Source organism: Thunnus maccoyii, chromosome 9 (assembly GCF_910596095.1).
Source record: "Thunnus maccoyii chromosome 9, fThuMac1.1, whole genome shotgun sequence".
NCBI classification, from domain to species: Eukaryota; Metazoa; Chordata; class Actinopteri; order Scombriformes; family Scombridae; genus Thunnus; species Thunnus maccoyii.
The window spans coordinates 470001-485000 of NC_056541.1; the positions used below are offsets into that span (position 1 = coordinate 470001).

At 41.0% G+C, this 15000-nt stretch overlaps 1 protein-coding gene across 2 annotated transcripts in view; it reads left to right on the plus strand.

Moving 5' to 3' along the window:
• Positions 1-6112, plus strand: part of fhip2b (FHF complex subunit HOOK interacting protein 2B) — a 26157-nt gene extending 20045 nt beyond the window's left edge. The window contains exons 18-19 of one of the 2 annotated variants that reach the window (XR_006098067.1): positions 1663-1839; positions 5357-6112. Coding sequence is in view for 1 of the 2 variants with exons in the window: in XM_042420719.1 (XP_042276653.1) it covers positions 1663-1765 (103 nt within the window). In the remaining variant the exon portion in view is untranslated. Of the gene's footprint in view, positions 1-1662; positions 2803-5356 lie in introns of those variants that run through there. The other variant, XM_042420719.1, reaches the window with a different exon arrangement.
• Positions 6113-15000: the final 8888 nt, after the last annotated feature.

The following is a 15000-nucleotide window of genomic DNA, read 5'->3' on the forward strand; positions in this document are numbered from 1 at the left end:
CTGTCAGTGCCAACACTGGAATAAAGAGACATGTAGAGTATAGAGGCTATAAAAACAGACGCTACAGGGATAAGGTACCGTTACCATATCGCTCCGAATGTAAGACGTCTGAAAAAGTGGGTTGGTCTTATATTCAGGGTCTAGACAATTACTTGTTCACATCAGACATTCTTTTTGAATGGATAAAGTAGCGAACCGACTCCTACACAGAGTGTTGCATTATGGGTTGTTTGTAGCATTAATGTTGCAAGGCTAGTGAGTGTCTTCAGGCTCTGGATCCAGAGAGCAGCTCCATGATGTCTGCAGTTTACCTGAGTCTACCTGAGTTTACTGAGTCTACCTGAGTTTACTGAGTCTACCTGAGTTTACTGAGTTTACTGAGTCTACCTGAGTTTACTGAGTCTACCTGAGTTTACTGAGTTTACTGAGTCTACCTGAGTTTACTGAGTCTACCTGAGTTTACTGAGTTTACTGAGTCTACCTGAGTTTACTGAGTCTACCTGAGTTTACTGAGTCTACCTGAGTTTACTGAGTCTACCTGAGTTTACTGAGTTTACTGAGTCTACCTGAGTTTACTGAGTTTACTGAGTCTACCTGAGTTTACTGAGTCTACCTGAGTTTACTGAGTCTACCTGAGTGTACTGAGTCTACCTGAGTTTACTGAGTTTACTGAGTCTACCTGAGTCTACTGAGTCTACCTGAGTTTACTGAGTCTACTGAGTCCACCTGAGTTTACTGAGTCTACCTGAGTTTACTGAGTCTACTGAGTTTACCTGAGTCTACTGAGTTTACCGAGTCTACCTGAGTCTACCTGAGTTTACTGAGTCTACCTGAGTTTACTGAGTCTACTGAGTCCACCTGAGTTTACTGAGTCTACCTGAGTTTACTGAGTCTACCTGAGTTTACTGAGTCTACCTGAGTTTACCTGAGTTTACTGAGTTTACCTGAGTCTACTGAGTTTACCGAGTCTACCTGAGTTTACCTGAGTGTACTGAGTTTACCTGAGTTTACTGAGTTTACTTGAGTCTACCTGACTTTACTGAGTCTACCTGAGTCTACCTGAGTGTACTGAGTTTACCTGAGTCTACTGAGTTTACTGAGTCTACCTGAGTTTACCTTAGTTTACTTGAGTCTACCTGAGTTTACTGAGTCTACCTGAGTCTACCTGAGTGTACTGAGTTTACCTGAGTCTACTGAGTTTACTGAGTCTACCTGAGTTTCCCTTAGTTTACTTGAGTCTACCTGAGTTTACTGAGTCTACCTGAGTCTACCTGAGTGTACTGAGTTTACCTGAGTTTACTGAGTCTACCTGAGTGTACTGAGTTTACCTGAGTTTACTGAGTCTACTTGAGTCTACCTGAGTCTACTGAGTTTACCTGAGTTTACTGAGTTTACCGAGTCTACCTGAGTTTACCTGAGTCTACTGAGTTTACCTGAGTCTACTGAGTTTACCGAGTCTACCTGAGTTTACCAGAGTTTACTGAGTCTACCTGAGTTTACTGAGTCTACCTGAGTTTACCTGAGACTACTGAGTTTCCCTTAGTTTACTTGAGTCTACCTGAGTTTACTGAGTCTACCTGAGTGTACTGAGTTTACCTGAGTTTACTGAGTCTACCTGAGTGTACTGAGTTTACCTGAGTTTATCTGTACATGTGTCCTCAGACTGGAACACTTGACCCTGCTGAGAGGAGTCATCGTCCTGGAGGAGTTCTGTAAAGAGCTTGCTGCCATTGTCTTCGTTAAGCTGCCCCTGGACCAGCAGTGACTCACCTGGAACAGCAGTGACTCACCTGGACCAGCACTGACTCACCTGGACCAGCACTGACTCACCTGGGACAGGTACTTTCTCAGTAACGAGGGCGAGGTAGACATTGACATGTACACCTGGGTAAAGTGGGACAGGTACAGCTTTAAAAGGTACATCTGCTCTCCACCCTGAGGACACTCTGATGGCAGAGTAGAGATGGCTACACCTGGGTCACCTGACACAGGTGAAGCTGAATAAACAGTTTATGTTTCTACTTGGACTCTCAGAAGATGTTTTGGTTTCTTTTACAAACCTGAAGTTTAAATGTTTCCCTGTGAGAACCTGATTGAAGCCAGTTTCACCTGCAACAGCAGCATTTCTGAAGCGACCCTGAGCGCCATCACAGTGACATCAAAGTGACATCACAGTGACAGTCACAGAACACTTTATTTATTTTAGTTTTAGAGTTAATTATAATCAAGTGAGGAAACAGAACAGAAACATTTGTGTTGATGATCAGACAGAGTTATAAAAATCAGCCAATCAGAGGCTCCGACAGGGACATGGGCGGAGCTTCAGAGACAGCAGGTTGGTGTATAAAGATGATGATTGGATAATTACTGAGGGCTGGACCGTCATCAGTGATGATGAAACAACAAAGTTTCACTTCAAGCTTCTGTTTTTTTAAATTCTGTCTTTTTTTTCATATTTTCACAAAACCTTTATTTAAAACTGCTTTTTATCCTGACACTTTATTTAAAACATTCATCCCGTTACATCCTACAAGCCTCACTCTGCATCCATTTTCATTTTAGTTCATGAGAAGCAGAACTTTAGGACGCGTGAACGACCAGCGAACACAAGAACTCTATGTCAGTGTTTCCCTCCCTCCAGTAGGGGGCAACAGTGACTTCAGCAGTGACTTAGAACCATCTGTCAGTCTGTCGGAGATCCATTATTCACATTTGGCCAACAGCATAATCTGATATATATATCTATCAATCAATCAATCAATCAATTTTTATTTATATAGCACCAAATCACAACAAAAGTCGTCTCAGGGCTCTTTTCACATAGAGCAGGTCTAGACCGAACTCTTTAATACAGAGACCCAACATTCCTCCATGAGCAGCACTTATATGGATGGACTGCTGTTGTAGTGGAGATGTGTTCCCTCCTCACTATAGTGTAGCAATGAGCTGACCCACCAGCTGGTCTCTGGACTCTGGTGACGCCACCAACCAGGAGATATTTGGACATGTTGTGCGAAGAAGCTCAGAGAAGCAGAGGAAGCAGGAGAAACGTTCTCCTCGGGGGCCTGAATAAAGAACACTGATAGAACCAGGAAGAACAGCATCACATGTCCTGTTATCTCAGAGTAAACTGAGCGTCTAAGAGCAACACATGTAAGAACAAGTGCAAAGTCTTTTTCAGTAAATTAGTTCTATTTGCACTTCCATGTTGAATGGCAGTGACACAAATTATAACAGAACTTTACCACCGTCCAGCTTCTTTCTTGAAGTTCTTCTGGTGAAGCCTTAATACAGGCATCACTGTCCTGGTTCTTTACCAGCTTCTATGAATGTCATGAGTGTTTGTCTTCTCACAGCATGGACCTCTTCAGACGACCAGCTCCTCCTCTTTGAGCTTTCTGTTTAAGGCTCGTCACTGTCAGACTCAACAGTTTCCTGTCTTCTCTTCGGTGTTGAGGATCCTATGGGTGCAGTGTCATCAGCAAACACATTAGTTGTTAGCTGTCTTCTTTTAGATCTTGAGGATCCTGATGACGAAGAGCAGAAAGATGAGTCCTTCTCTGCATCTGTCTCTCAGAGATCACTGTCCATAGCTTCCGGCTCTTCCTCATTGGGACTGATTGGATTTGGTCCAGGCTGGTTCCCTTGAGGCACTATGCTGACTTTAGCTAACTGCAGCGTTCCTTCAGGTAGTCTGTAGTCCTGCGTATGGACCCGGATTTCATGGCCAAGAACATTGGCAAGCATGTCCATGTCATAATCTCTCAGGTTTATGACCGTAGACAGTGTGGATACGTGCTTTCTCAACTTGGTTGAGGACAGTTTCAGGATTCTTGGCCCCACTTTCCCTTCCAGTCCGTCTGATGGCATCTGATCCCCTTAAGTGAGTCTCTGCTTCAGGTCTGGAGGAGAAAAAGTGATTTTCATCAGGAACACCTCAGGCCCGCCAATGCACAACTAAATCTTCCACTGAGGACAGCGTGTCTGGTGTTAGAAGGATGGGAACTGTCCTGTTTCTGTTCCTCATTATTTCAATGCGCTGAAAATGCTGACAAAGCTTTTGCTCCAGCTCTGAAAGTCCTGGTGCCGAACCTGGAGGAAGTCGGATCTGATGAGTTTGTAGAGTACGTGATGACACCAAGCAGCAACCTCCGGGGCTGAAACATGAAGCCAATGCACAAGTGCCAAAAACTGCAGTTCCTCTAATGGCCACTTGAGGCTCCAATAGTGAGTGAATCCCCACAGGCCCCCATAGACCCCCACAGACCCCCACAAACCCCCACAAACCCCCACAGACCCCCATGTTAAAATGCCCAACTTTACAGCAGAAATAAACATGTTTACAGCTTGGTACTAAAACACTTTTGCTCTCTGAAGCTAATTGCTGTACGGGGGGTGAATTATTTTATAACTCACCCGTTTAAATGTTATTAAGTCATAAAGTTCTGCATAATTAAGGACGTGGCTGCTTTGAGCGACAGGTCGTTAGCCGCTAGGTGGCTTCATTCGGCCGCCTCAGCTCCAAGATGACGACGGTCGGAGCCGCCAACTCTGAGCTTCAAAACCGCTCCTCAGAAACCAACGTGTCTCACACAAGACACATCCGTCTTCTTCTAAGACCACAACTCCTCATTGTCAGACTCTGCCGTCTGTACTTCACACTCAAGGATATCTGCAGTCTTCTTGAGACCGTGACCCGGTTTCAGAGCCACGGACGGAGTTTTGTAGACGTTTCTGTCTTGATCAAAGCCAGCCGCGTACTGTTTCTGTTTCTCAGACCATCAGACGTCTGTCAGATATTTTAACTTTAGTTACTGAAAATGTTGAAAAGTAATTATCAGTCCTTCCAGGACAGTAATGAACATCTCTGCAGGATTTCAAGAGGTTTGACTCTGATTAGTTCATAATAAAATAAGAGAGAGACGAATTAAACAAATAAAAATTACAATATTACTATATGCATATTATTATATATATAACAATATAAATATACATTATATTACACATAAGTGATGGGTGATAAATATTATAATTATATATTTGTGAGAGCTGAAACTTTTGTGCATGAATCTACAGACGTTTGTTGGTGACTGATGTTTATGTTGATGGATTTATTTTATAACATTATTGATGATTTTATTTGCTGCTGATGTTGAGCTGAAAGTTTATTTAATAAAGGTTATAAATGGAACTCAAGTACAGTATTTTCTGTTTTATAGAACGTTGAGTCCTCATGGTTCTCATGTTCAGCTGAAATATAGATGTTTCTGTGATCTGCAGGAAGTCGTTACATATAAAAAATCACATTATTTCACTTTGCTTGTAATTTTTCCCATTTCCTGTAATTTTACTGCAGAAAGAAACATAAAACATCACAAACTAGATCACAAGTTCTGAGAAAAGCTGCTTCAGAATCAAACGTATTTGGACCCGATGAAACAAAAAAAAGCTGAACTCCTGGAGGGAGCGAGCGATCGATACGTGGATCTGATGACGTGTCGACCTCCTGAAACGGTTTCTACTCTGATTCTACTGAGTCTGTTTCACAGCAGCAACACGGGAACGTTCATGTAAAGCTTCTTATAATCACAGTTCGTTATTGATCGTTAATAACTGGTGTATCTTTTGAAACAATGAATCTGAAGCTTGTTGTAACATATTGATAACGTTAACCTGACGTTGTGCTGCTGCTGTATCCAGACCTCTGATGTTCAGTGTGCATATAACAATGTTATTGTTTTATCAGGTGAAACTTCATTTAACATATTTTTAAGTGCAATTCAACAGTTTTGTTCCCAAAGATGAAAGAATGAAAATAAAGTCTTTGTGTTTGTTGACGTTAATAAAAATCAGCCTTTAATGTCTTTAAAAAGGACGAGTTCAACATTTTACATGAAAACTGTTTCTTATTGAATTTAATCTTTTTTTAAATTTATTTTTAAGCTGAAATCGATGAAAGACTTTAAATGTAAAATGAATAAATGTCAGTCGGATGAATTCTGCTTTAAGACAGTTTCAGTCTTTAATTCTCTGAATTGTTCCTTTAGAGTCTAAACGAGAAGTTTCCTGGTTTCTTCATGGAAGAAAAGTTATTAAAAAATATGAAATCTGCTGTTTGTGGTTTGTTTTATTTCCTTCAACAAAACAGGAAAGAAAGATTAAATTGAGATTTTGTTGTAAAAAAGTTTCAGCTGTTTGTTTGTTTGTTTGTTTGTTTGTTTGTTCTTCATGTTTCAGTTTGTTGCAGCAAATATTTAAAACTGTAAATCTTGATTTTGATTCCTGAATATTTGATGACATCATCAGTGTTTAGAGGTCAGACGGCGGCGTTTTCGCTCAGTTTCATCGAACCTGAACGCAGCACGAGATGATGCAGCCGTTAAACAGCTGACGAGAAGCAGATGGAAAGTAACTAAATACATTTAATCAAGTTCTGTATTTAAGTTCAGTTTGAGGTACTTGTACTTTACTTGAGTATTTCCATGTGATGCTACTTTGTACTTTCTACTCCACTACATTTATTTGACAGTTTTAGTTACTTTTCAGATGAAGATTTGATATGAAACAACATAATAATAATAAGTTTAATCTCAGATTTATCTGCTGACCCTCCAGATGCAGCAACATGCTGCTTAAACACTGATTATTAATAATGTTAAAGGTTTAATAATCAGTCAGCCCCATTTACTGCAAAACAAGTACTTTTACTTTAAAACTTTAAAGTACATTTATCTGCGTACTTGGTTTTACTGGGAGCGACGTATCGACTGCTGGAAAAAGGTTTCACACCCTCATTGTTCCAGTTTTTATTGAAATTTCAGCATTTAAGTCCAGTGAAAAACCGTCAATGGTACAAAGGTAAAATAAAACGTTTACAAGTCAACAAGTGAGAAATAATGTAAATGTCAGAGTTATAACAGAGGATCAAGTAATGTGTTAATGTGTCCAGCTGCTCTGTCGTCAGGACCAGGACCAGGATCAGGACCAGGACCAGGATCAGGATCAGGACCAGGACCAGGACCAGGACCAGGATCAGGACCAGGACCAGGATCAGGACCAGAGGCCTGTACTACGAAGCAGGTTCAACATATCCAGGATATCTTTTTGTTATCTGGCTTCACTGAACCTGACATCGTCCGTCCAGAACCAGAACTATGAAGCTGATTATCAACCAGCTCAGTAACTCTGGTTTAACAGCTGCGAGCGCGTTCACGTGAAAGAGGCGGGTCGTTAATTACGGGCGCGTTCACGTGAAAGAGGAGGGTCGTTAATGACGGGCGCGTTCACGTGAAAGAGGCGGGTCGTTAATGACGGGCGCGTTCACGTGAAAGAGGCGGGTCGTTAATGACGGGCGCGTTCACGTGAAAGAGGCGGGTCGTTAATTACGAACGCGTTCACGTGAAAGAGGCGGGTCGTTAATGACGAACGCGTTCACGTGAAAGAGGCGGGTCGTTAATTACGGGCACGTTCACGTGAAAGAGTTGGAGTCTGTGGGGTTCTGTGGGAGTCTATGGGGGTCTGTGGGAGTCTATTGGGGTCTGTGGGGTTCTGTGGGAGTCTATGGGGGTCTGTGGGAGTCTATGGGGGTCTGTGGGGTTCTGTGGGAGTCTATGGGGGTCTGTGGGGGTCTGTGGGAGTCTATGGGAGTCTATGGGGATCTGTGGGAGTCTATGGGAGTCTATGGGGGTCTGTAGGGTTCTGTGGGAGTCTATGGGAGTCTGTGGGAGTCTATGGGGGTCTATGGGAGTCTATGGGAGTCTGTGGTGGTCTGTGGGAGTCTGTGGGGGTCTGTGGGAGTCTATGGGGGTCTGTGGTGGTCTGTGGGAGTCTGTGGGGGTCTATGGGAGTCTATGGGGATCTGTGGGAGTCTGTGGGAGTCTATGGGGATCTGTGGGAGTCTATGGGAGTCTATGGGGATCTGTGGGAGTCTATGGGGGCCTGTGGGAGTCTATGGGAGTCTATGGGGATCTGTGGGAGTCTATGGGAGTCTATGGGGATCTGTGGGAGTCTATGGGAGTCTGTGGGGGTCTGTGGGGGCCTGTGGGAGTCTATGGGGGTCTGTGGGGGCCTGTGGGGATTCACTCACTATTGGAGCCTCAAGTGGCCATTAGAGGAACTGCAGTTTTTGGCACTTGTGCATTGGCTTCATGTTTCAGCCCCGGAGGTTGCTGCTTGGTGTCATCACGTACTCTACAAACTCATCAGATCCGACTTCCTCCAGGTTCGGCACCAGGACTTTCAGAGCTGGAGCAAAAGCTTTGTCAGCATTTTCAGCGCATTGAAATAATGAGGAACAGAAACAGGACAGTTCCCATCCTTCTAACACCAGACATGCTGTCCTCAGTGGAAGATTTAGTTGTGCATTGGCGGGCCTGAGGTGTTCCTGATGAAAATCACTTTTTCTCCTCCAGACCTGAAGCAGAGACTCACTTAAGGGGATCAGATGCCATCAGACAGACTGGAAGGGAAAGTGGGGCCAAGAATCCTGAAACTGTCCTCAACCAAGTTGAGAAAGCACGTATCCACACTGTCTACGGTCATAAACCTGAGAGATTATGACATGGACATGCTTGCCAATGTTCTTGGCCATGAAATCCGGGTCCATACGCAGGACTACAGACTACCTGAAGGAACGCTGCAGTTAGCTAAAGTCAGCATAGTGCCTCAAGGGAACCAGCCTGGACCAAATCCAATCAGTCCCAATGAGGAAGAGCCGGAAGCTATGGACAGTGATCTCTGAGAGACTGATGCAGAGAAGGACTCATCTTTCTGCTCTTCATCATCAGGATCCTCAAGATCTAAAAGAAGACAGCTAACAACTAATGTGTTTGCTGATGACACTGCACCCATAGGATCCTCAACACCGAAGAGAAGACAGGAAACTGTTGAGTCTGACAGTGACGAGCCTTAAACAGAAAGCTCAAAGAGGAGGAGCTGGTCGTCTGAAGAGGTCCATGCTGTGAGAAGACAAACACTCATGACATTCATAGAAGCTGGTAAAGAACCAGGACAGTGATGCCTGTATTAAGGCTTCACCAGAAGAACTTCAAGAAAGAAGCTGGACGGTGGTAAAGTTCTGTTATAATTTGTGTCACTGCCATTCAACGTGGAAGTGCAAATAGAACTAATTTACTGAAAAAGACTTTGCACTTGTTCTTACATGTGTTGCTCTTAGACGCTCAGTTTACTCTGAGATAACAGGACATGTGATGCTGTTCTTCCTGGTTCTATCAGTGTTCTTTATTCAGGCCCCAGAGGAGAACGTTTCTCCTGCTTCCTCTGCTTCTCTGACGCGTCGACCTCCTGAAACGGTTTCTACTCTGATTCTACTGAGTCTGTTTCACAGCAGCAACACGGGAACGTTCATGTAAAGCTTCTTATAATCACAGTTCGTTATTGATCGTTAATAACTGGTGTATCTTTTGAAACAATGAATCTGAAGCTTGTTGTAACATATTGATAACGTTAACCTGATGTTGTGCTGCTGCTGTATCCAGACCTCTGATGTTCAGTGTGCATATAACAATGTTATTGTTTTATCAGGTGAAACTTCATTTAACATATTTTTAAGTGCAATTCAACAGTTTTGTTCCCAAAGATGAAAGAATGAAAATAAAGTCTTTGTGTTTGTTGACGTTAATAAAAATCAGCCTTTAATGTCTTTAAAAAGGACGAGTTCAACATTTTACATGAAAACTGTTTCTTATTGAATTTAATCTTTTTTTAAATTTATTTTTAAGCTGAAATCGATGAAAGACTTTAAATGTAAAATGAATAAATGTCAGTCGGATGAATTCTGCTTTAAGACAGTTTCAGTCTTTAATTCTCTGAATTGTTCCTTTAGAGTCTAAACGAGAAGTTTCCTGGTTTCTTCATGGAAGAAAAGTTATTAAAAAATATGAAATCTGCTGTTTGTGGTTTGTTTTATTTCCTTCAACAAAACAGGAAAGAAAGATTAAATTGAGATTTTGTTGTAAAAAAGTTTCAGCTGTTTGTTTGTTTGTTTGTTTGTTCTTCATGTTTCAGTTTGTTGCAGCAAATATTTAAAACTGTAAATCTTGATTTTGATTCCTGAATATTTGATGACATCATCAGTGTTTAGAGGTCAGACGGCGGCGTTTACGCTCAGTTTCATCGAACCTGAACGCAGCACGAGATGATGCAGCCGTTAAACAGCTGACGAGAAGCAGATGGAAAGTAACTAAATACATTTAATCAAGTTCTGTATTTAAGTTCAGTTTGAGGTACTTGTACTTTACTTGAGTATTTCCATGTGATGCTACTTTACGTTCATGTGAAAGAGGCGGTGAAAAGCAGCAACAAGGGATTTTGCAGCCTTTAAATGTTTATTTCATAGTTGTGGTTTCAGGGTGAGTTAACAGCAAAACAACAAACAAAAGGGAACTTAAGCTAATCAACCTAAAATTACCGATTTAAACATAAAGAAACAAAAATACAAATCACTGACATAACTCCTGACTTAACAAAAACAGGAGGAAAGATATTTAAAAGTTGCCATCCACCCCTGCAAAAACTGGGCTGTTAAATATATTTACAAAGTTATTTACAATACTGTGCACAGTGGGTCAGAGAAGCAGAACAACAACAGCAACAACAATAACAATAGATACATGACTAGCAACAGCAGGAAAAGGACATCCCCATGTCAGCGCAGTCCATGAGGTTTCCTGCAGACGGAGAACGCACAAAGAACTCCGGGGAAGAAATCAAGTTAGTGACATGCATTGATGTTACATGAATACATACAGATGGAGAGGAGGAGGAGGAGAGAGGAGCTCAGTGCATCATGGGAAGTCCCCCAGCAGTCTAGGCCTATAGCAGCATAACTAAGGGCTGATCCAAGGCGAGCCTGGTCGGCCCTAACTATAAGCTTTATCAAAAAGGAAAGTTTTAAGCCTACTCTTAAACATAGAGAGGGTGTCTGCACCCCGGACCGAATCTGGAAGATGGTTCCACAGGAGAGGAGCCTGATAGCTGAAGGCTCTGCCTCCCATTCTACTTTTAAACACTGTAGGGACCACCAGTAAGCTGCATACTGGGAGCACAGTGTTCTAGTGGGGTAATACGGTACTATGAGCTCTCAATAATTACAGAGATCAATGGCATAGAACCAACAGCAAGCATGCCAAAAGTAGTTACAAAAAATGACCAGCAGGTGTCGCACTGAGTGAACCTCCTCATCAACAGGTCTGTACACTCAATGTCTCAAAAAATAAATAGAAATGTGGATATGTTAACAGCTAGAGAAAAAACAGGCATCTATAGATGGACATTTATACAGTGACTAATCTACACAGACAGTGAACATCATATGAAGCAGTAAATCAGTTTGGGACATCTCATCCAGGTAGCATCAGTTAGAATAAAGCTCTCACTGGACAGTGGCCTCCATCAGCTGTGATCATGTGGAGCCACTTGATAACTGGCAAAACACACTCAATGTAATACTGCAGACCGGTTAGAGACTCATCCTACCTGATAGGAAGGGACTGCTTTACAGCTATTATGGAGATAGGACGAACAATTTCCTCCCACTAATAACTTTGTCGATATATATTTGACATTTGAATATTGTATTGAGATAGACTTGAAAAAGTCCAAACCTATCCTTGAATCTTCATAAAGTCATAAAGTCCAAACCTATCCTTGAATCTACTTAAATTTTGAGAATGCTACAGGAGGCGTTCAAGTTCGTTTCCCATACAATATGTTATGTCAACACTGTACTGATAGATGTTGACATTTCTGTGAGTGTACTGAGAAGTTACACTGCTGGTCTTGAAGAACTCAGAGACGCCTCGCGCTGATACACCGGAAGACTACGAAGGGCCAGAGTGCATCTCATGTTCATGAACATTTTGTTCTAGACTGAAAATGAAAAAGTAATAATTATTACACAAATAATTACACATCACACAAACATCAAGCACAAAACAGTTCAACTGATGTAATTTCCAAAAAATAATATAATTATGATGGTTCAATTTTTTTTAAACAACCATCGTTGCCAGTGTTTGAGAATTATATATATAAATGTTTGCGATCATGTTTCCAGACTTTACAAACTTGCCAAGGTTGTAAAATACTGACTTGCAGTATTATAAAGTGCTATGCAGTGTTTTAGCATCTGAATAGTCTCAAAACGCAGATCCGTCCCTCAAACTGGACTTCTTGTATCATATTTCATCATCTCACTGCTGCCTGAAGCTGTGGTGTATTTCACTGAGAGTCATAGTGAGCTAACAGACTGTATGAAGCTATGCAGGTGATTCATAAACATTATAAGTAATAGTGTGTTGAATTCTTTGTAATCTCATAAATCACGTTTAATCACGATATACGTACAGAAGCACGGTAAAAGAATCATAATCATACACTGGAGACATTTTGAGTGTGTTTGTATTAAAGTCTTCACCTTTAAAAAACACTCTGGAGGAGTTCAAGAAATAAAATGACAAGAATAACTTATGAAAAATAAGGCCAGGAGACAATTTGGCAATAATGGTGTAAAATGATCCCCAACAGTTATATATATGTATAAAAAGGGACATAACTAGATAAAACTGAATATGCTAATGAATATCCAGTTCTTGAAGAGTTTGACCAACAACGAGTGACGAAGATAAATTATAATGGTGTAATTGGCTAAAGATGAAGAGGATGGACAATAGGTGTGACATATGCAGACCCAAGGGTATAAAAACCTACACCTCGAGACCAGAACCCTCAGAGCGACCCGGTACATCATGTACTCACTGTTTGCTCTCCTTTTTTGCCGGCATTAAAGAACACTATGCTGCTCGGACCTCTGACTTCTGATTTTTTATCATCTAAGAGTAGTTTTTTGACCAAGTGTTTCTCCAACTGCAATCCATCAATTAGACACGACAGGTCCACGTTTTGTTGGTATTGTCCGAGAGAACGAGGAGGCATTTATTAAGCCACAAGAAAACCCACAATGCCTTTTGTTCCTTAACACTGAATGCAAACATAACTGTGTTTGTTTGCAAGAAAAACAGGTTACCTTTAAAAACAGTCAAATCAATCAGCCATATCATATATAGGGTCAGAAGCTAAAACATGTCTCATTGCTGGCTCCCATGAAGGCTTGAATGACGACGGGCAGCTCGTACTTGACCATGTACAGGTAACTTGAGATGGCTGAAAAGACAAAAACAATTGCAGTTAGTTTAATTTAACCTTTTAAAAAAGCCACAAAAACAGTGATGTGTGATATCTGGTGAGGGGCTGAGTTGTAGATGCAGAGTGAGGGTCTCTGGCACAACTTGCCCGGAGAAGGGAAAGAAGTCTCGAGACCAGAACCCTCAGAGCGACCTGGTACATCATGTATCCACTGTTTGCTCTCCTTTTTTGCCGGCATTAAAGAACACTGTGCTGCTCGGACCTCTGACTTCTGATTGTTTATCATCTAAGAGTAGTTTTTTTGACCAAGATCAATTAGACACAACAAAGCAACCTGCCAACACTAATACAGACCATCTCTGGTCTGAACAGGGTTCAGATATTCAGTCTGGTAATAGCTCAGTACATAAAAAACACCCAGTCTACATATTCTTGAATAATTCAATACACTACACTACTTTAACACTACACTAATTTAAATGTAATTTTACATAATTTTTCTGTGTTTTACATCCAGAAATCTGTACTTTGATGGGGAGTTCTTGTGGATGGATTGGAATGAATTTACCAAAGATTACTGTTTGAAATCAAGAGTCTTCATTTAAATGAGGTCATTTTAAGGTATTTCTGCAATCTTTTTCATTTGTTTTACATTCTAGCAATGTTTTATAATGAGATTTTCTTTTTATTTTATAATGGTTGGACTGTAAAAATGTAGACAACGTCCAAAGTAAATATCTGTTTGTCTAAAATAAATCTCTGTAGAATAACTAAAGGTTTTTGCTGTTATTTGACGGTAAGTGTTTTTTACAGTGTAGTTCACATGTGATCTATATGAGCTGATCTTTCCTCTATAGGACGAGGAGCAGCTGGACGGTTAGTAAGTTTGTTGGACAGAGAACACGGTTCGAGACCACCTCGAAACCGTGACCAGCGTCCGCTTCCCGTTTCTACGACAACAGCGGCTGTTTTCAGCGAGACGTCATTTGAAGCCGATTTTCCCGCCAGAAAAACGGCTTAGTTTAGTGAGACATCGGCCGTTTTTTATTTTATTTTTTATTTTTATTTTAACCCAAACCAGACCTGAACCACAGCGTTGTCACGTCATAAAACATCATTCAACGGGTAGAAATGTTGATTTGATACGTGATTCACGTGTTGAAACGTAGATTTTCAACGTTTGTGTGAAGAACATCTCACTTCTTCTGTTGATCTGCAGGATGAATGTTGGAGGCAGAGTGATGATCAATGGCAGAAGGTTTTTTTATATAATTTGGGCTTTAATTGGTTCATTCAACATGTTTGAATAAGTTGTATTATTGGACGAGTTGATGACTGTTTAGTACAAACTGCTCAGGATGAAAATCTATCAAATACTTTTAGTCACAACATTGATCTTCTGTCGAAGACTAAAGTCTGCTGGAAAATAAGAACATCTGTGATGTAACCTGCCGTCATTAAAGAAGCCTGCTGTTTACTGCTTTTTAACCTGAAAACAACAATAAACATCAAGTTATAAAGACGCAGGAAGCAGCAGTCAGTTAGTTCAGCTGTGTTTAAATCAGTTTATTAAATATAAACACCGTTAACATGATCAAACCTGACGTCATTAAAATGCTGCTGACATGTAAACATCAATCATGATTAATGTTCCAATAATATATAAATGTATTTACGATCAATACAACTCTGTACATGTATAACGAGTACTTTTACTTTTGGTACTTTAAAGTAATATTTGCAGTTTGTACTTTTAGGAGTTTTTCTGCAGACTGTATGTTTACAGTAAAATATTTGTACTGCAGTAAAAGACGTCATCACTTCCTGCAGCAGCTG